We start from the raw sequence: 23,063 nt of genomic DNA, 5'->3' as shown, positions 1-23,063 counted from the left end.
AAAAAAAAAAAAAAAAAAAAAAAAAGGTCAGTGCCTGTCAATACATTCACAATTTTCTATCTGAGCTGGATATTTGGGTTTGCTCTCTGTTATTTAACCTTTGTATCTAGCATCTTCTATTCATATCTGCCATTATTGTGCTCTCTGTACCCACCACGGCAGTGGAAGGCTCAAGAAACTCACTTTGAGTAAACTCAAAAAATGTACACAACAGAGGTCTACCCACTGTGCAGAAGGCAGTCCATAGCTGGTATTTAGCATTGTCCCAGGTGGGAGCTGACCCCCAGGTTGTGACTTGTATGTGAATTTTGGCTTTAATAATGTACCTGGGATCTAAGGCTCTGTCAGACGGGAGCACATTCTGGGTTTACTCTTGCCCGTGAGAGCCTACCCCACAACCCCTGCCCACAGACCTATGGGAGACGTCTCACACCCGAAGCCAGATTTTACTGATACCTTCTTCTAATGCCATCTCCACTGATGACTTTGGGGACAACTTTGAGTCTCCTACTGGATTTCCCAGGAAGCAACAGTCTCCTGTGCCACTTGCCTGATAGATGAATCAGGATTCCGTGGAGTCTCTCCTTTGCTATGTGATATAACAATGTGCTATTATACACTTGTACCCAAACATGGAAAGGTCCTCTTGTTCCTCTTATAACGCAAATTTTCTCATTATATGGAACCCATGCTTATGAGAACCAGAACCGGGTGACAGAAAACACTGAGCCAGCAGTTCTGTTACCCCATTGCTGAATTGACTTTAATAGCAATCAATCGAAAAATCCAACCACTTTAATTAAATTAAGGTGACTAGACGTGAGTAGCATAATCTCTGTGCCCTTCCTTCCATCAGACAAGAGGGCATGGGAAGAACTTAGTGACATTGGAACCCTACGCCTGTAAGAAACCTTGTGCACTGGGGCTCAAATATATTATAGTAATATATTATAGTAATATATTAGCCCTTCTGTTTCACTGGCTAATAAGTTCTATTTCTACAAGTGTCAATCAGCTTACAGTATTGCAAGATATAAAGAATTTTTGGATAAAAAAAAAAACCAGTCTACTTATATATTTAAAAATAGGCTATAGTGCTAGATTCCGGTTTGGGTGTGTCTCTAGATGTTATAGTTAAACCATCTATTGTATGCTCAACTCTCCTTCCCAAGGGATTGTCCAACTCTAGCCCCTCAGATTTAAGAGCTGAGACTCCTTTTTGCTCTGAGGAGAATAAAATAGGATCTTCTCCATGGAGTGCACACATATATTCTGCATGGATCAGTCAGGGTAGTTAGACATAGCTCTGCATGGCCCGAAGCAACCATACCTCAGTGAACACCTTCACCATGCTAGGCCAGATTGCTCACCTAATTGTTCATTTCATTAATTTGTAAAAACTCAGAGGTTCTTGTCCATGTGACCTGACTTTTGGCCCAGTTACTTCGCAGCACCAGAATGAAACTCCAGAGCTATCTTGCTACGCAGTCTGCACACTTGGGAATTGCTAACAATTATTTCACTGAGCATTTATTTAAACACCTATGTCTGCAAAAATCCTTTTCCTAAGCGTTTAAGAAAGGAATGTAAAGAAGTAGAGCTGATGATAAAGAAACATGATGACCTCATTCTAGAGAAGCCCTTTCTAGAGGTCCGGATAGTAGGGGTCTTCATCCAGGCCTGTAATAACGTTAGGCCTTGCCTTGAATCGTCACTATTCCAAAAGAGAGAGGGATATCTGTTCGTCCCCATGTGCAGACCCAGCTCCCGTGTGTAGAGGTGGGGCAGGAAAGTAGTAGGAACTACCACCCCACAAGTCCATGTCCAGGAGAAGTAGGTCAGTGAGCCAGGATACAAGAGGAGAATGGGGCGTGCCTAGAAAGGTGGGGACATGCAAGTAGACTGTAGGGTGAGATTTAAGCAACTGAAGGTTCAACCTGAAGCCTCCCAGCAACAAGCAGGGAATATGTCGTGGGACCAAGGGGCTGGAAATCTAGATGCACAATGAGAAGCTTGTATCAGGGACTGGAGGGAAAGCCCGCCAACCCAAGGAGCACAGAGTGAGTGGTGTGGGGGTTCCCTTTAGGTAGGCTGCGATATTGCTACTGTTGTCTTCAAAGGACTTAATGGTAGAACTCTGGGCTTGTGGGTGGTGTCATTGATTTTTTTTTTTCTGATTCTAATATGTGGGAGAGTTTGTGACAGCTTTTTAAGTTTTTATTAGCGTACATTAATCACGCATGATAATGGTCTCCTGCTATACAAGCAAGATGTGTTTTGATCATGTTCATTTCCACCCCATGTTTCTGTTCCCCCTCCTCACCCCTGCTGGTCCTCTTCCTCTTCCCCTAGTCCCCCTCTGCAAGTCCGAGGCCTTGTTGATTATGTATTCCGTGCCTGAGGTAGATGAAGATGGATGAATGTCACTCTTTTTTTTTAAAAGGTTTTTTAATATAATTTATTTACGTTTCAAATGTTATCCCCTTTCCTAGTTTCCCCTCTGAAAATCCTCTATTCCCTCCCCCCCCCCGCTCCCCCCAACCCACCCACTCCCATTCCTGGTCCTGGCATTCCCCTATATTGGGGCGTAGAGCCTTCACGGGACCAAGGGCCTCTCCTCCCATTGATGACCAATTAGGCCATCCTCTGCTACAAATATAGCTAGAGCCACAAGTTCCACCATGTGTTTTCTTTGATTGCTGGTATAGTTCCAAGGAGCTCTGAGGGTACTGGTTAGTTCATATTGATGTTCCTTCTATGGGGCTTCAGTCCCCGTCAGCTCCCTGGGTATTTCTCTGGCTCCTTTATTGGGGACCTTGTGCTCCGTCCAATGGATGACTTGAGCATCCACTTCTGTATTTGCCAGGCACTGGCAGAGCCTCACAGGAGACAGCTTTATCAGGCTGCTGTCAGCAGGCTCTTGTTGGCATCCATAATAGTGTCTGGGTTTGGTGGTTGTTTATGGGGTGGATCCCCAAATGGGACAGTCTCTGGATGGTCATTCCTTCAGGCTCTGCTCCGAATTCTGTCTCTGTAACTCCTTCCATGGGTATTTTGTTCCCCGTTTTAAGAAGGAACAAAGTATCCACACTTTGGTCTTCCTTCTTCTTGATTTTCATGTGTTTTGCAAATTACATCTTGGGTATCCTAAATTTCTGGGCTAATATCCACTTATCAGTGAGTGATATACTCTTGCAATCACACACTTGCTCTGCTCTCTCTTTTGTTTACCTCTCTGAACCTCTTCCTTCACACAAGAAAGGTGCCTAATGGCTGGGTGCTAGGTCGCACCTGTGTGGCATCCTCTCCTTTGTACCCCCATGCTATCCAGAGCCAGCTCCAGCAGCTCAAACAGTTCTACCTGCCTGCTTTCCCCATCTGCACCCCTCCACCCTAGAGGTGTGCAGCCCTCAGCCTCACTGGACCCCCTTTCCTGGCTTGTGGCACCCCCTGATGGACAACAACTCAGTTCCCCAGGACTGGGGCCCCAGAATGCACCCCTGTCTGGAGGAGGAGCAGGATTCTCCTGGAATGGGATTAGATGTCCCATCCTCATTCTCTTTCCATCTCTCCAGCTCCCCAGAGGAGCAGCTCACTGATGTGGACAGGGTGTTCCTGGAGTCCCAGCCAATCATGGAGGCCTTTGCTGCCCAGAACTGTTGGCTACTGAAGCTATACTTTGCTTTTCCAAGTTCACCCTCATCCCATACTCAACTGTACAGAGAGTGGGCTACATGCCGTCCAAGAAACCAAGGACATTTTCTTCTCAGAGATCCATCAATCTGCTCACTGGCCAAATGGCTGTTTCCTGCAGGCACAACACTGCTTCTTTCCTCCCTCTGTTGGGGTTTCTGAAGCCTCCTAGACACTTCTTCCCTCCCTCCTCTGCACTCCTTGTTTAATGTTTCCTCTTAATGGGAAGTTTTATCTCACTGTCATTGGCTGCCTCTTCTGTGGTGGTCCCTCATTCTACACGGCGATATCACCGGTTTTTATCAGCAACCCGGTTAGTGGTGCAGCTTCAGTTCATCTGAACCCAATGATGTCTGTTTAGTCATCTGTCCTTTGTGGCTAAGTCGGCTCTGGAGCTAGGTTCACAGTGGGAGCCAGTTATAAAAGGAAACATGAAACAGATAGTAATTTAAACACACGTTGAGCTGGGGAGGAAGCTGTCAGTAAATGCTTGCTTTACAAACATAGGCCCTGAGTTGGCTTCCCTAGAACCCACATACAGAAGTTGAGCATGCTGGCACAAACATCATTTCAGCACCAGGAAGATAGAAATAGCGGGATCCCTGGGGTTAACTGACCAGCCAGTCTAGCCTAGTAGGAGAGTAGAAGGCCAACAAGAGACCCTGTTTCAAAAAAAGAAGGTAGATAACATCTGTGAAGCAGCACCCACGGTGACCTATCACACACACACACACACACACACACACACACACGTGCACACAGGGGTGGGAAAAATACCGAGAGAGAAAGAGAGAGAGGCAGAGATAGACAGAAACAGACACAGAGACAGAAAGGGGATGTCACTTAGAACACAGAAGACTAATGGTCAACCAGAAAAATCTCTTCTAGTATTTTAGCTTTGAGGTTTCTGGCTGCCAAGGCAAAAAGCGGGGGAGGATATACACTATATTCTCACCATCTCATGTAAATGCACAGGCATACACACAGAAAAGCATGCTATTGTGTGTATAAAGTAAACTTCGCATTGAGAACCAGAACTTGACCATTCAAGTCCAGGGGTTGTACTCTCAGACCTGAATACCATAACCCAGTCAAGGAGTGAGTCTAGAGAAATACGCACACTGGGCTCAGAGCTCTCAGGATTTCTCTAAGTCTTGGTCACAGTTGCAAAGTTATGATAGCATTCTTTATACAAAAAAAAAAAAAAATGAGGTTCTGTGTAATATATAGACCTATGGTTTGTGACTGTTTCCTCCTGAAGTGAGACTTGCGGGTGCTCTGACCCAGCCTCCTCGTGTCCCAGATGAGCAACCAGAGCCCCAGTGTTCAGAGTCCTGGTCAGTGTGGCACTGGTCTTTGGAGAAGCACTAGAGGGTGGGCTCACCATGGATTATGTCTCCTGGCCTTCTGACAATCAGACAGCAGCTCTGCCTCACAGCGGTGCCAGCCAGCGCCCGTTGAGACTCACCAACCTCGCACCAGCACCGCCATTTGTAAAACAGGGAGAGCAATCATTGTTACCCTCTGCTTATCCCTGTGATTAAATCAAATCATGTGCAGGGAGCTGGTCGGCACCAATCCTGGAGCCTCAGAAGCACCGAGGGGCAGAGGATGGGGCTGGCGAGATGGGTTCATGGCTAAGAGCATTTGTTGCTCTTATGGGAGACCAGAGTTTGGTTCCCTGCACTCAGATGGTAGCTCACAAGCATTCGGAATTCCAGTTCCAGGGGATCCAAGGACCTCCTCTGGGTTTGTGGGCACCAGGTATGCACGTGTGGTAGCAGGCAAACACTCATACATACTTTTCTTAAGTGCTGACTCCTCATGATTATGAGAGTGAAGATGGTAGTGGTGGTGCTAAGGTCAGTGGTAATAATGATGCACTATGATAGTGATAATAGTGGTGATGAAGATGATGGTGATGGTGTTGATAGAGGTGGTGGTGGTGCTAGTGGGTGTGGTGATGAAGATGATGGTGATGGTGGTGATAAAGATGGCAGTGGTTAAGTGGTGGTCACGGCGTTGATAACATTGATGATAGTGACAGTGGTGATGTGGATGGTATTAACAGCAATATTCATTCATGATCACGAAAAGACAAAGTCAAAGTACGGTAGCAGGACATTGACTGTAGCCCTCTTCTCATTACCTCAATATGTCTGAAGTCAACCGTACCCAAAAACACATCCTGGACTTGTATTGTCCATAGGGTAGCCACTGCCTCTATGTGGCTACATAAATTAATTAAATGCTGGCTTTTGCATCATGCCACCCACATATCATGTGCTTGGCAGCCATGCATAGCCAGAGGCCACCATGTTGGACAGCCTAGATGTAAGCCGCAGCAGCACAGAAAGTTCCATTGGACAGATTTCTGGTGGAAGCTGCCCTCGTGGGCCTTCTTCCAGAGTTCTTCATCTCAATAGTTTTGGTTTTCTTTCTCTTAAAAGAGTGTGCCATTGTTTTAAGCTGGAAGAGATAGAGGATGCTGTGATCGTTAAACTCTACCCATGAAGTCACTGAGGCCAAGGGAGTTGGAATAGATTTATAACATCACAGCAAGCTAATAACAGATCCTAGTAGAAGCCGTGTGTCTGTCTCCACATCCCAGTTTTCCTGTGGTAGCACTAGGGACTGTGGAATCTACTCCTCAAGCCTGTGTTTTGACAATAGGGTTCTTCAGAGTCAGACCTGGGGTATCCATGTGACCTCGCCTTTCTAACTGCCAAGGGCAGGGTGATTGACAGGTGACAGGGTTGTCGACAGGGAACTGAAACCATACTTTCTTAAAGCCAACACCCAATGGCCAGGATATCAACGAACACAGGGTGCTATTCTGAGCTGCCTTTGACTTCCTTGTGTGTATGTGTGTGTGTGTGTGTGTGTGTGTGTGTGTGTGTGTGTGTACATAGATTTGTATGTGAGTGATGTGTCTACATGTGGACACCAAATGTTGATTTCAAATGTCCCCCTCAATCACTCTCCACCTTAATTTTCGAGAATAGATCACTCCCCATCTCAAACTGAGTCAGTTGGACAACCTAGTCAGAAGGCCCGGAATCTGCCTGTACCCTCTTCCACAGCCTGGGGCTAAAGATACATAATCCCACACCTGGCTTTGCACTTGGGTTCTAGGACAAAGCTCAAGCTCCCATGCTTGCCCAGGAAACAGTTGACCTCCTGACCGATCTCCCCAGTTCTTTTTCCCATTGCCTTTCATTCCTTATTAGTTTGGGCTTACAGAAGAATGAGGGGTTCCATGGTGGTTTTCTTTTTTTTTTTTCTTCAAGATTTATTAATTCTATATATGTGAGTACACTGTAGCTGTCTTCAGATACACCAGAAGAAGACATTGGATCCCATTACAGATGGTTGTGAACTACCATGTGGTTGCTGGGAATTGAACTCGGGAACCCTGGAAGAGCAGTCAGTGCTCGTAACCTCTGAGCCATCTCTCCAGCTATTTTGTGGTGTTTTTAAAGTGTAAATTTCAAATTTTAGAGTTGCTCATAGCCTACACTTTCTTGGTGAACAGGAAGAGTCTAAAATCATGATGACCTAATGAGAACAAAGGAAGGTTAGGTCCTATGGTATAGGAACTGATCCAAGGGTCACTGAGAAGTAATCAGGACAGCTCAGCACTTGGGGACAGAAGCTGGAGGAGTGAGGGTTCCAGAACAACCTGGCTACAGAGTGAAGTCCAGTATCATCTACCCCATCCTTCACCCCACTCCTGCGATTTAAAAAAAAAAAATAGATGTAGCTACGGGTGACAGAAAACCCAAGTACAAAGTCTTCAAACACGTAGTTATTTGCCACATGAATATAGTCTTGAAATAAGACTCCAGAATTTAAGCCACCCTCAGAAAAACAAATCCTTCTCTCTTTTTGCGCAAGAGCATGTCACTTCCACCTCAGGGTCCAGTTTGGCTGCCTGTGGACCAACCACCATACCCACATTCTTGCCTGCAAAATGGAAGAAGAGTTGATGAGACCTGGCCCCTCCTCTTAGGGCCTTTCCTGGAAAGTCCTATGTTCCTCCTCTCCCTCCTCTTCCTCCTCTTCCTCCTCCTCCTCCTTTTTTTCCTCTTTCTCCTCTTTCTCTTCCTCCTCTTCCTTTCCCTCCTCCTCTTCCTCCTTTTCCTTCTCCTCTTCCTCCTCCCCTCATCCTTTTCTTCTTCCTCCTCCTCCTTCTAATTTATCACTAAAATCAGGGTCCTAGCTTCTGAGAAATGGAACTGTGCAATATTATTCTAACTAGTGAGGAGCTAGCTTAACACACACATAGCAATGACACTAATGGGTGTCATTTCCAAGAAAGAAACAGAGAACACACATGGAGGGACACCCAGGAATCTATTACAGTATGAACATATTCTCCACACAGTTCCTAAACAAAGGGCTGCAGTTAGCTCTGTTTCTATCCTCAGGGCCATCTTTGCTGGTCGTTTGGGGTGTTTCTTCTTCAATCTTACTGAATCTTCAACTACAATTCTAACAAAGGAAGAACTAAAATCTTGGTATCTTTTCGTTGTATCCTACAAGTTTCCAGACCCTGCCTATAGGCCCTTCCCTCCCTCTCTCCAACATCCTCCCTCCCCCACCCCAGCCCATCTCCATCCTTTGTTCTTCCTTCTGAGTCTCAACTCTAATCATACCACTATGAGTTCCTCTACAACCACAGTGCACAGTGCCTCCAGGCCTTTGCACATGGCATAGCCCTGTCTAGAAATGGTTTAACATGTAATGAATAGCTTACTCGCAGTGCAGATGCCCACATCCATAGCCCAGCACTGCTGCTGAGAACTGTGTGCTTTTACACAAGTCACAAGGCCTCTCTGTTCTTCCTCATTCTCTGTAGAATAAAGGCAACAATAGCATGTATATTAGTGTCCTTTTCATTTCCAAATGAAAGAAAAATATTCGCAGTTATGCCTGGCATATAACAAGCCCTCGTTAATAGCTAACTTTGCTAACATTGACTGTGTCCTAAGCAACCTGGCAAAAATTCTTTCAGTTTGTCTTTACAAAAACATCCTGTAGAGTGGCCAAACACTCTTTTTCAGTTTTACATATGAGGAAACCACGTTACAAACAAGTCATGTGCCCAGGTTGCACAGTAATCCTGCAGTCGGCTTTCCTACAACCACATGAACACCAGGTTTGGTAGCATGGTGGGATCCCTTAGTAAGCCATGCGTTTCCTCTAGCAAACTTTCTTTGATAATCCTCTGGGAAGCAGAGGCAGGCAGGCAGGCAGGCATGACCCCTGAGAGCCTGTCTGGCCATAACTTCTAGGCTTGGCCCAGCATTGCCCCCACTCATGATACCTTTGTTTCCCTGGTCCTCAAGTGGTGTCTCTGCCCATGCAAGATGCTACAAAGTGGTCCTCTACATGCGCTTTCACCTCACACTTCCTCCAGACCTCAGACACTCCTGGATGATGATGCCAGATTGGGGTCAATGATATAAAAGGACAAGTGCATCTACAACAATTAAATCTCATTGCAGGTGTGTGCTACCCAGAGTCTCCCTAAGAAGTAGAGCCAATAACAAGAGAAGAGGATAAACGAATAGATGGATGGGAAATATCAGATCAATAGGTTAAAATTTGTTAGATGGAAGGATGGATGGATGGACTGATATACCAACTGAGTGACAAATTAATAGGTAGATATATAAATAGAGGTAGATAATAGGTGAATACATAGGTAAACAAAGATGCCTGAATAGACAGATCAGTGGGTGTACTGATACATGGATAGATAGAGTAATAGATTCATTGACAAATCAATAGAAAGATGGAACATCAATCTGTCAACCATGCATATATCCTACTGGTTTTGTTTGTCTGGAAACTGTGACTAATATGCCATTCAGGTGCATACACACATACACACACACAGACATACACACACACACAGAGACATACACACACACACAGGCATACACACACACAGACATACACACACACAGAGACATACACATACACACACAGACATACACACACAGATATACACACACACATACACACACAGAGACATATACACACACAGACATACACACACAGAGACACACACACACACACACACACACAAACCAAACACACACACAGAGACATACACAGAGAAACGCATGTATGCATGCACACATGTACATATTTACAGAGAAAGACTTAACTATAGGACAGATAAGCAGAAGGAAGTGTTGATGTGGCCAAGTCCAAGGGCTCAGGATCAGAGTCCCTTTGCCTCAAGGACATCAAGGCCCTTCCATGTTATGGAAGGCAATTGACTCAGAGTAAATGAATTTAAATGCTAATTTCAGCAACTAAAAAGCTTTAGAGAGAACTCTTCAAATTAATGTTTGGCCAAAAACTGAGATACTAGTACTTAGGCAAGCTGGCACGTGAAACTCACCATGACAAGTGTGTCATTAAGAGTTTCTGTTCCCAGGCCAATGCTCCCAAATGCCAGGGGCTCAACAGGCTCCTCAGACAACAGGAAGGGCGCTTGGCTCATTGTAAGTACCTCAAGCCTGTTAGATTTCAGAGGATCGTTAGAAGGATAAATGAGAATCCGGACAAGACAGACCAGACAGACAGACAGACAGACAGACAGACAGACAGACACACACACACACACACACACACACACACACACACACACACACTTTTGCCAGGCATGTGCTTTCTTTTCCCAGCCCCTCGAAGCTTGGGGGATGTGGGACTTGAGCTCTACCACTCTGCTGTACCCGCCCAGCTCCCGTCCCAGTTCTCTCCTGGACCTCAGATCCCCTCTGAAACTCTTAGGTTTGGTGCCATTTCCCTGCTTGATAACTGAACTCACCTTCCCTGACTTCAGATTTGAATCATACTGTTCCTTACTTGTTCAAAATGTGTTCCACAGACCAGCATACCATCTTTCCTGGGAGCCCATTAGAAATGTCGAATCTCAGGCCCTGACCTAGACTCGTGGAGATGGAATCTTCATTTCTTCATTTCAGTGGGTTCACATTTATCTTCAAGAGGCATGGGCCTGAGGCACTCCCTCTGACTCCTCCCTCTCCTACAGGAACCACCTCATTGGCAGACAGCCACGCCTTGCACAGTAGGACTGTCACCATAGTAACCAGCAGGGCTACCTCTTGTTTCTGCCATCTTCCTGGCCTTGGTGCCCAAAGATACAGCAAGATTGTGTGGCCATTGCTATAGAAACCAATTTATGCCCCATGAGCAGCTTTTTCTCCATTCCCTGTATTGCTGGAAATGTGAGCTTTCTAAACCATAGTCAAACACTGAAACTCCTCTCTAGCCTGAGAAAGTCCCAGCAAATAGCAAGGACAAAAAGTCAGGGCCACGGGGCTTAAAGAAGGAATGCTGTAGAAACCACAGAGGTTTGCTTCAATCTAAAGACAAGGCAGGGGCACACAGCAAAGCATTGTCCTCCAGCAAAGAGAGAGATGAGGGATGCTGGAGATGCTGCCGCCACCGCCGCCGCCGCCGCCGCCGCCGCCGCTGCTGCAGAATAGCCACAGTTACCGAGTTCTTGAGTTCTCATAATAGGATGCACACATGATCCCATCTGATCCTGACAGTAACACCGTGTGTTTGTTCCCTGAGGCTGTTAAACATTGCTGTAGCTATGGAGGCTACAAACAACACAGAGGAACTCCAGAGAGGCAAACAAGCAGGCACTTGCCACACAACCCTGAGGACCAGAGATCAGATCCCCAGAATACCCATTTAGAGAACTGGTAGGAAGCCAGGTGTGGGGGTGCATACCTTCAATTCCAGCACTCAGGAGGCCGAGGCAGGTGGGATCTCTGTGAGTTTGAAGCCAGCCTACTCTGCTATATCGTAGATCCCAGGCCAGCCTGGGCTACAAAGTAAGACACTATTTCAAAAAGAAAGAACAATCGATCCAGGGGGCATGAGGGTTCACCTGTAATTCTAGTGTGCAGAAAGTGGACAAGGAATTTTTTTTTAGAGCAGGCTAGAGGGCTCCTGGTCCAGTGAGAGGTCCTGCCTCAGTATGTAGGGAGGAGAGCCTGAAGTCAACCTCAGGACTCCAAATGCAGATGCAGATGCATTCCTATACATGTGCATACATACACAACACACACATGCATGCACACATGCACACACACCACCCCTACACACACACACACACACATACACATATAACAAAATCCCACAGAATTATTCCCTTACTATGGTGGAATCCAGATATCTAACATCAGAGCCTCTATGGGAATGCTAAGGTGTGTCCTTCTGTAAGCTCTGAGCAAGAGCCCCTCCTCCCCTTCCCTAGCCTCTGGAGCTTTCGCTGACTCACATCCCTTCCCTTGTAAGATTCCATTGTCTTTGCTTCATGTGCTGATCTTCTGCTCAGCCTCCTTGCCCCTGCCTGAACACAGCGAATAGGGTCCACCTCTTACCCTTCAGGACCCGCTTTCCCCTCTCAGGAGGTTTAATCCAGCCACACGAGAAGCACACATTTGTCTCAGCGATATCAAGTTCCAGTAATTAAGAAGCAGACATCTTTGGGTAATGTTTTTCAGCCAACGTCTTGGGTGCTCCCTAATAGATCACTGGGCACATAAATGACATTTTCAGTCTGTCTACATGGCAGGTCTTAAGTGTTATCACACAGATAACTATCTGCAGATGGGCTTTTGGCTCTGTGTTCCCCAAGTCCAGATTGGACTCTGTGAGAGAATTCCATCTTCCAGTCTTCTAAGCATTCTGGCCCTGTCACTAACACCTTAATGGGCTTCTCCACATCTTCCCCAGACCATACATCAGACTTTCTTAGTTCCCAGGTAACTGACTATTCCAATAGAGTCAGTGAATTTTAGAATTAGAAAGAACTAAACAGATCAGTGTTGGCTAACTGTGACCAGATATCTTTTGATGGTTTGTGTATGCTTGGCCCAGGGCGTGGCACCATTAGGAGGTGTGACCCTGTTGGAGTAGGTGTGTCACTGTGGGCATGGGCTTTAAGACCCTCATCCTAGCTGCCTAGAAGTCAGTTTTCTCCTAGCAGCCTTCAGATGAAGATGTAGAACTCCTCCTGCACCATGTCTGCCTGCATGCTGTCATGCTTCCTGCCTTGATGATAATGGACTGAACCTCTGAACTTGTAAGCCAGCCCCAATTAAATGTTGTCCTTATAGGAGTTGCCTTGGTCATGGTGTCTGTTCACAGCAGTAAAACCCTAAGTCACTGACTATCAATAAAGTTTCATTGAAATAGCTAACTGCATTCATTTAGTTTTGTAGATGCTTTCTCAATTTGGGGGCAGAGATAATTAGCTGCAGCAGGTCCCATATGGCCCATGAAGTCTAACATATTTTCTGTCTGGCCATTTACAGAGATGGCTGACAGCCGGCAGATTAAGCTGCCTCATCTGAATCCACCCCAGGTATTAGCCAGAGTCACATAGACCCAGAACTGGAATTTGGTGCTGCAGAATCACCAACCATAGTCCCTTTCATTCCCTGGCCCTCACCTTGTCACCTGTCACCAGATCTCTTCTTGGTTTCAGGGAGGGGCTACAGCTGCTTATGTCCTGTATGGCTCCTCGGCCGACTTGGTGGCTTGATCCTGCAGAAACCCATCTAGGCTTTCTCTTCACTTCCAGGGGTTCTTGTCCCACCCCACATACTTTGCCCAAAGCTACAGTGAAGGCCACAGCACTGCTTGAGTGGAGAACCTACATCCCCTGTTCACCCAGGATGCTTGGTTCACAAGCCCACATGTTCTGGAACTTCCAGGAGGGTTGGCTTAGAATGCAGATGCCCAGAACCTCCTCCATCCCCGTTGGTGCAGAGCTTGGGAGCCTTTGAGGATGTCACTAATTCCTCCATGGGCTCTTCTAGCTTTTAACTGACTGCTTCTGAATAAAGCAAGGAGCCAATGAATCAGGTCCTCTTTAAAAACATGTAAGAAGAGCCCTGGACTGATAGTTGGAGTGAAGCCTTTGCTTTACAAGTGTGAAAGCCTGAGTTCAATGCCCCGGAATTCATCTTTAAGGAGAGTAAGAAGATCCAGGCATAATGCTGTACCCTTGTAAGCCCAGCCTTCCTGAACCAGAGAGCTCCACGGTGCATTAAGAGACCCTGCCTCAAAAAGAAAAGTGAACGTCTCATAGGGAACAACACCAGTTGTTTTCTGTGGTTCCCACATGGACAGACATACACACAGACACACACATGGGTGAGAACACACACACACACACACACACATATAAACACACACCACCACCACCACCATTCACATACATGTACAGATGCCATATTTTTCCTGAAAATTCTCTACCCCATTTGTCTCAAGGCCCTAAATTTCTTTTCTATCACTAACTCTTCCAAAGAAAGCATCACAAATAATGTTATTTTGTCCCCTTTGAGCAGACAAGATAAGATTAGTTGATGAGTTGCTGGCAAAGAATTCATGAGCTTACACACTGCCAGAGTCGGGTGATAGACAGACAGTGGTGTCAAGAGAACAGGAACACAGAAAGTTCCAGAAAAGGAAGAACTTATGTGGCTTGAGTTTGTTTTTAATTCTGGGGCTGGCCAGCTGTCTTGGTAAAGAAATGATTTAGCAAATGGCAGGGCCTCTCTTTGGTATTCAGCATGCACACTGGATGGCCCAGTCTCTAGCATGAAAGACAGCTGCACCAGAGATTCAACTCACCAGGGACCAGGCTTGGGGACTACTGATCAAAAGCAGGAGGAGGTTCTCCTCTGAGAAACAGCCTTGGGGGAATTCTCCGGGTGCTGGGGATTGGTTTCCAGCAGTGACTGGGACACAGGGACTGAAATAAACTCCTGCTTCCCCTGGAGACAGTGGAATCCAATTCAATTTCAAGTCGGTGTGTTTATTGAGTGCCTGATTCGGTTTAGGTGATGGAGAGATGGAAGGAATGAGAGAGACAGCCTAAGTGTCAGGCTGATGCAGGCAGAAATTCCCCGAGGGTCTGACCTCTAGGTCCCAGGCTCAGAAACTTGATTTTCTTAGGCTCAGACAGTAAGAAATTGGTTAAGTCTTAGTCTGCCTCATGAACAGATACTAAGGGCTTCCAACCTGCTAGACACTGCCCTGGGGCAGAGATTGAAGGAGTGAACTGGACAGCCCCGGTCTCTGCCCGGATCGAGTTCATATTCTTTTGTTTGTTTGTTTGTTTGCTTTTGTTTTGTTTTGTTTTTAAGATTTATTTATTTATTATGTGTGAGTACACTGTAGCTGTCTTCAGACACTCCAGAAGAGGGAGTCAGATCTTGTTACGGATGGTTATGAGCCACCAAGTAGTTGCCGGGATTTGAACTCCGGACCTTCGGAAGAGCAGTTGGGTGCTCTTACCCACTGAGCCATCTCACCAGCGCCCCCCCCCCAGTTGATATTCTAATGAAGCATCTGCAGAAGGAGTAAAGAAAGCCCTTCAAGGTGGGACCCACACGAGAGTGGCCCAGGTGGCTCAGTTATCACAAGTGTTTGGGGACAGTAGAATTTGGCAAAGGGTAAATGGGTTGTGGGCTTCTGAAGAGATGGAGGCCCTACGCAGGGCAGAAAAGGAACGTGACACACCCTCACAGATCCGAGACCCGGTCAGTGCCCCTCGAGTAACAGGTGCATTGTGGGTAACATATTGCATGCTGGGAAAGCAGACCAGGTGAATGGTGAGATTTCTTGAGATAGCGGCACACAGGCTGTGCAACCAAATAACTTGGGTCTGATTCTTAGTTCTGAAAACCTTCTGATTCCGGGCTAGGAAGGCTCCTTAATATCCGTAAGCGTTGTTTTTCTGATGCCAAAGTAGGCCGGCTCATAGCTAGCTGCCAGTTGGCCCTAAATATTTAGACGATCCCACGGACAAGGTTAACTGAGATGAGTGTCAAGGACAGAGTTGTCGCATGGTTTAACATCAGAGAAATAGCCTGACTCTAGGAAAGTCGGAGCCTGGCACTAACACCTTGTGGGAAACTTGTGACATCTGTAGTTTGAGAGGGCACTGATGCCTTGTAATCACGTTTTACGCTTCCATGGCTGTAGGATTCTGCTTCCTTAAATCTTGATGCCCAGGTACCCTTAACATCCAGGCCCTGACAAGTGGTAGGAAGTCTTACAGGTCCACATAGCACCATTGTCAAAGCATAGTCCACGTAAATTAGAAGTGTGGGAAGTGCTTATTCAAATTATGTCCATTTAGATTTTTAATTGTGATTGGTTGATTGATTGATTGATTGATGGGGCACAATGCCATCGTGTGCATCATGTAGAAGCTAGAGAATAATTTTCAGGAGTCAGTCCTCTCCTCCTGCCATGTGGGTTCTCAGGACAGGACCCCAGGCATCAGTCTTGCCAGCAAGCAACCTTACCTTCTGAGTCAGCTCTCCCTTAAACTGTGTCCTTAAGATCTATGACCGTCTCTAGAGACGGCCCAACAAGTCTGACTCTTAAACCATGTCCCTCCTCAGGTGAGGCCCGTCTTTGACATCTCTAGACCAGCGGGCATGAGTAGCAGGGACTGATTTAAAATTCAGTTTTCCAGGTTCCTCTCCTAAAATAGCAAATCAAAACTGCTGCAAGTGGGGCCAGCAATCTGTGTTTCAGCAAGCCATTCAGGGAGCTGCAGTGCACATTAAAAACACACAGGGAAGGGCTGGAGAGGTGGCTCAGCGGTTAAGAGCACTGACTGTTCTTCCAGAGGTCCTGAGTTTAATTCCCAGCAACCATATGGTGGCTCACAACCATCTGTAACGGGATCTGATGCCCTCTTTTGGTGTGTCTGTGTCTGAAGGTAGCAACGGTGTGCTCACATACATAAAACAAATAAATCTAAATCACATACAGAAAGAAAAGGGGAAGGAGAGAGGGGGAGAGAGGGGGAGAGAGAGAGAGAGAGAGAGAGAGAGAGAGGAAGAAGGAGGAGGAAGAGGAGGAGGAGGAGGGAGGGAGGGAGAGAGAGAAAAAGAAGGAGGAGGAGAAGTAGGGAGGGAGGGAGAGAGAGAGAGGAGGAGGAGGAAGAGGAGGAGAAGAGGGAGGGAGGGAGGGAGGGAGAGAGAGAGAGAGAGAGAGAGAGAGAGACTTTAAAAGTTACCAAAGCCCAGCCTCATACTATACCAACTAAATCCTAGTGGGACTCAAGGATTTTCACATTCTCCAGAATACAAGTATGGGAATAAACTATATATAAAATCCCCCTACNTATGGATCAGGAAGAGGCACTACCTCAATCAATGTGGCAACAAGCTGGTTCCACAGTGCACCCATTGGCTCCCACGGTGGTCCGGGCTATGTCCCATGTCCCCACCCTCAGCTTTCTGGGCTCCAGCAGTCTTGCTTGTGAAGGTTATTGCATTTGGCTCCCACCCTGCTTTGGCAGGTGCTCTGTGCCTTGTGGTAGCCTGGTACTTGTGCAGAGCCGAGACCAGAAGGGTGTCACAAGCCTGGCAGGGATGGGAAAGGAGGTAGAGAATGTCCCTTGGATGGAGCTGGCAATCTGGAGTAATGCCAGGTGTTCATTGGCTTTCTTTGGCTCCAGACCCTGAGCTACTGCTGGAAGTGACTCATCTCCACATGCACATGATCTCTGAGAGGGACAGCACTCACAGCAGAGTAACATTGCAACCTTTGGTGGCCTCAGTAGCCCCCTTTCACAGATGAGGAAACCGAGGCCAAGAGATTCTAGAGAGTCTGACCNGGGGTCACCAGTGGGGTCAGGATGTCTCCAAAGGCTCTCGCACTCGGGAGTTTCCAGGCAGGGTCTCCAGGGAAAACGGATGGGTGTGGAGGTGGAAGTAGGGATGGGGTTCAGATAGGGGTCCCCGCGAGAGTCGGGGTGGGTCTGAGCAGCCCTAGCTCCGTGGCGGTCCTAATACATCCCCGCCTCTCTCTCCTCCTGCGCAGGCCCTTCCTCGTGCTGCCCCCTCTCATGGAGTGGATCCGAGTGGCCGTGGCGCATGCCGGCCACCGCCGCAGCTTTTCTATGGACAGCGACGATGTCCGCCAAGCCGCCCGGCTGCTGCTGCCTGGAGTGGACTGCGAGCCGCGCCAGCTCAAGTAGGTGGAGGGGAAAGGGGATGGGGTGATGGGGGAAGGGCGCGGAGACCCTAGGGGCGGGGACCGTGAGAATGGGTAGAGGTGGGAGGTCTCAGGCTTTGCTTGTAGGTCGCAGCCACTACACTCTGTACGTGCACTACACTCTTCCCCACCTCTTGCTGGCACCCGGAATCATTGCTGTAGCCGAGGCTAAGGCTCTGCTGGTTGAAATGGCAGACCGCGTGGAGGGTTGGGGGGCTAAACAATAAGCAAATCCTTAGGAGCATGTGTCCCTATGGATTACAGGATTAGAGGGGTCTTGTTCTTTCTGGCTATTCTCTGTTGGTAACCCTTCGATTTGTGTTCCCACCCTCTGGACTCTCCTTTTTCCCTCAATCCTCCTCTCTGAAATATTAGCGTCCTTACTTTTCTGACGAATCTTTGCAGAGTGAAATCTGTCGGGGAGAGCGCCCTCTCTGTCCTCCCGCCAGTTTGAGGATGCTATGGGCCTCCTTGAATGTGCCCTTTCAGGCTTGTACCCAGGGCTGCCCTCCAGCAAGGTGGGATTTATTTACTCATGGGCTGGTCAGGGCTCTCATGCAGGGGGCTTGGATTTTTATGTAAAAACAAAACAAACACACCAGCGTATTCAGCTCAGTCTTACCTGGGCCCAAATGCAAACGACACAGAACACAAATGATATGTGGACGCGCGCACTTTCCTGACTCCCTGACCGTATCATTTCGAATCTCCTCCCACCACCTGATGAGAAGCCATCCTCCCTTGGGAGTACTCAACCCCAGACTTCAAAGATTTCTGCCCTAACAGGATTTGATGGGAACTGAGGGAGGGTACCACAAGGATCTTAAGGATCTGTCATATACACCTCAGCTCATGAGGACCCAGAACTGGACTCTTAGCCAAAGAACACACAAGAGACTGATCAGAATCAAATTTGCTAGCGTGTGTTGAATGCTAACCGTAAGCTGAGCCCTGATTGAGGTGGTATAGATTAGTACCTAGGTAGTGCTTCCCAAGCCTGTGGAGTGTGTGGCTGCTATATCCACTTCATGGATAAAGAAACTGAGGTACTGGTACCATGTCTGAGGTAACTGAATGGTAAATCATCAGGATGTGACTCCCAGTAGCCCAGTCCCCGGGCTGAGTTCCAGCCATGGTGTGTTTCTTATAGAATACCCACTATGCGCCAGTATAGCCAACAACAAGACACTTGCTTCTGCAGCCTGCTTCCCTTAGTCCCTTCAGCAGCTGTGTGAGTTTAGCATAATCTCCTACTTCCATAGACTAGGAAGCCATCATGGCACATATGCAGGAAGAAGTGGCAGGGAAAACGTCTGATTTCACCGTTGACATAGCCCAGCCTTGCCTACTAGACTCTCCTGCCTCCTGTTTCCCAGGGCTCCTGCCCACCATCCTCAGCCCGCAATGCCCCATGGTCCAGGTTCTCCTTGCTACAGGAGTCTCTGGCCTGCTGGGTGACCAGTAAAGTCGCACACTTCCTTGCTGCTTACTGAAAAAGTGATCTGTTTGGCAAGCTCTCAGGAGACCCCATAGCCCAAAGGTTAAAGACGTGGGCCCCAGAGTACCATTGCCTGGGGGGCCCAGATGCCTCTGCCATGGTTGGTTAACTAGGGAACACATTAGTTAACCTGTCTGAACCTTCATTTGTCTATGAGTGACATGGAGACATTTATAGCAGCCCCCTCCCCTGGCTGGTGTAAATACAGGCCAAGGTCATGAGTGCGAAGCATGCACACAGTGTTCACAAAGCGACATTTACTCTAGCCAGTGCCCCCAAGTCTCCACTGCCCCATAAACACTAATCCTAGATGGCCTTTAACATATTCATGTGTCTTTGAAAACAGAGGAGAGAATCAAGTCCCCGTGAGACTGGGTTAATTAATTCCCAGTATCACACAGATGTTAAGTGAAAAATCAGAGGCTGACTACCAACCACAGATGTCCCCAAGTGTGGTCAGAACTCTGTCCCAGGAATTCTGCGACTGAGGGTTCAGGTACTCAGAGGGAAAGTAATTGCACCTGTACTAAACACGAGCCGACATCTTTTGTCTACCCTTATTTCCTGTACAACACAGTACAAGAAACATTTGTATTGAGTTTGCATTGTATTGGTATTTTAGCTCATCTAGAGATGATTTAAAGACTATGTGAGAGTGAGACCGTCAGACACTCTGTGAGTTCAAGGCCAGCTTGGTCTACGTTGTGAGACCCTTATCACAGAAGACCCAAATGATATTCACCAAACCCCTCCCAAATGCCCTTGACTTGAGTTCCAGGTGATCTGACACTTTTTTTCTGGCCTCCAGAGGTACCCGGATTCATGTGCAAGTACACACACACACACACACACACACACCTCTAAAGAATATATGAGCGTTTGTGATGGTTCTGTGTAAAGACTATGTTCTCTACACAAGACTAGAACATTCAGTGATTTGGGGTTTTTTTGAGAGATCCTGTAACACATCATGCATGAATTCAGAGGACCAGCTATGTGCTCAAGCTGCCTGTGAGAGGATGCTATGACCCTTCTCTGGGGTTTGGTTAAATCTCTGGACTTCATCTCCTGGATGTGATCCTCCAGGGAGCCCCTTTTCTCTGCGTCCTCCCTGCAAGACCAGGTCTAATGACCAAGTGTCACCTGAAGATCACACCATGAATCCATCTTGGTATCTAATTGTCTTGTGATCACATTAGCACCCACATCTAGCAGGTACAGACACTTCTGCCATTCTTCCCGAGACAATAGAGCATCATCACTATTTATATAGCATCTGCATTATATCAGGTATTATAAATAAACCACAAAGAACTTACAGTATATGTAGATGGTTTACAGAATTTGTACTAACATTGTTCTGTGTCATTGAAGAAATGGCTGCATCTGTGGATTTTGCTATTGATGGGGGATGTTGAAGAGATGTCTGTATCTATGGGTTTTTCTATTGATGGGGAATATTGAAGAGATGTCTGTATCTATGGATTTTGCTGTTGATGGGGATCCTGGATCTAACTGTCCATGAGTACTGAGGGATGAGTGCATAGGAGTACATTGGCTGGCCCAAATAATAAGTGTAAAATGTCCTGAGGATGTGGTTCATCAGTAGCACTTGTCTAAACAAGCAAGGCCCTGGAGCCAATCTTTAGCACGTGCAGATAAACAGACAGACAGAATGTAAAACATAAACAAATACTAGAAACTTACAAAAAAGAAAGAAAGAAAGAAAGAAAGAAATAGAAAAATAACAGCATGTGAAAAAGAGTTCATATTTTTATGTCTTATCACATCTCATTTTCTCACTTATTATGATGTAAGGCAGGAATTACTAAATCCCTTTTCCAGGTAGCAGCATCAGAGTGTCGCTTTTGTGTGTTTGTTTGTTTTCCTTATACTATCCAGCAAAGGCATCTGGGGCCTACTCTGCATCTTATGCTAACTGCCCTTGTGATGTATGTAACCATCCCCACCAACCATGAAAAGCACATTCATTATCCCATTTTACAGAAAGGAAGACTGGGGCTCTCAGGACTTCTAGAATGCACCTGAAGTCACACAGCTGCTGTGAACGGGAGGGCTCACACACTCCATTTATTCTTTCATAATGAAGTATGAGATAGCCAGGCATTTTGTTTCCTCTAGGGCTTTGGGAAGTGAGAGAGCTATCTGCCCTGCCTGCCAATCGCCTGAGAGTTTGTCAGAGGGACTCAGGGCTCCTGGTTCTGAGTCAGAGCTGGACTCCCTTGTCTTGAATGAAAACAGCCCCAGAGGGGTGAGGGTTGTGTGTTCTAACCCATGCAGGAGCATGACATTGGTGCTGAGTTGCTGTAGCAGTGACTTTAGCACATGGAAATTGACTACCAGCCGGCCACTCCTGGAGGGAGGTGACTCAGACACCAGTCAGGAAGGATCAGCCAGGTCCAGGCTTCCCAGGTCTGGCACTTATTTGCCATTGATCTTCAGAGTGGCCTTAGTCAAAGGTGGCCAGAGATGTCCTTCTGCCTCACTCGGCTAGAGTGGAGCCTCACAGTGGAGATCAGATATTCTAAAGGGATACCACTCCTCGTGGCTCTGAGCCCAGGGGGGTAACCCACTTACTCTTCTTTAATGAAGTATCCTATCACATAGACTACAGAGCCAAGCTGTTTGTTCCCTCTGTGAGAGGTGAGGGAATGGGCGAGCCATGGAGAGGAAGGAACGAAAAGTTAATGTATCTTGGCAGCGTTTGTGTGCTTTCTTGATGACTCGTTTTGAAGCCTTTCAGAAACGCAAAGATAAATGCTGTTGTTTTCCTCCTGTCTGGGTGAGGTTGGTCTCCGACTCGGAAATGAGGGCTGAATTCAAAAAACAAAGACAGCCGGGTATGCTCAGCTCTTCTGTTAGCTGCTAAAGCAGCACCTAGCACAAGACCCATGAGCACCGGGGGCTCCTCTTGAGAACAGTTAATCTGTCTGACAATGGAACAGCTCAAGGTTGAGAAAGCAGAGTGCCCAACTGGTACTGGAGACCTGATAACTCCACATGCTCACCTGCGCTCTTCTGCAGCGTTTCTAGAGCACCAGAGTGCCAAGGCCAAGTCCCATAGAATGCTCTCCTCTAGGTCTGATGCTTCAGTCGGGTGACCCTAGGGAAACTTACTCCCCCCATTCCACCCCCACCCCCATCCCCCATCCTCTGCAAAATACAGGAATGACAACTCCTTCATGGGCTGGCAAACTATGGCAGGGGACCAGGCAGTTCACGTCTGCAGCTTTTAACTCTTCTTGGGTCTCCAGGACACCTTCCAAGACTGGCATGTTTTAATGATTTGCTTGATGTGACCACACTGGGCTCAGGAGTGAAGGTTGTGCCACAAAAACACTGGTCCTGAGATGCTGCCCTGTAGTGGCAGCTGATATACAGGTTCGTGTATGGTGTGTCGTGCTGACATCATTAGAGCCCCACGCTGAAGAGCACGACCTGAGAAGAGGATTATCCAGATGTATAGACTTTCAACCTTTGGTCTCCAAAGGATCAGATCTGGAGTAGCCATCTCTCAGTGTCTGGAGGGGGAGGGTTTTAGGACCCCCCACACACACACACACATACACACCAAACCCTGTGGATACTCACATCCTCTATAAAATGGCACAGTATTTACATCATCCTGATCATACTCTCCTATATGCTTTAAATCATCTCTAGCTGATTTGCATTTCATTAGATATGCAAATATTTGCCATAAGATTCTGTGTAGAAAATCTGCGCACTGTGTAGATTCTTTTTTTTTTTTTTTTTTTTTTTTTTT

General features: G+C 47.0%; 1 protein-coding gene across 1 annotated transcript in view; it reads left to right on the top strand.

The window, feature by feature from the left end:
- Positions 1 to 23,063, top strand: part of Btbd11 (BTB domain containing 11) — a 278,823-nt gene that overhangs the window by 191,913 nt on the left and 63,847 nt on the right. The window contains exon 4 of the mRNA XM_021204847.1: positions 17,605 to 17,757. Coding sequence (XP_021060506.1) covers positions 17,605 to 17,757 — 153 coding nt within the window. The remainder of the gene's footprint in view (positions 1 to 17,604; positions 17,758 to 23,063) is intronic.

The sequence above is a fragment of the Mus pahari genome, chromosome 9 (genome assembly GCF_900095145.1).
Source record: "Mus pahari chromosome 9, PAHARI_EIJ_v1.1, whole genome shotgun sequence".
Taxonomy (NCBI): Eukaryota; Metazoa; Chordata; class Mammalia; order Rodentia; family Muridae; genus Mus; species Mus pahari.
The sequence above is the reverse complement of the archived record's forward strand: the minus strand, read 5'-3'. Positions and strand labels throughout refer to the sequence as shown.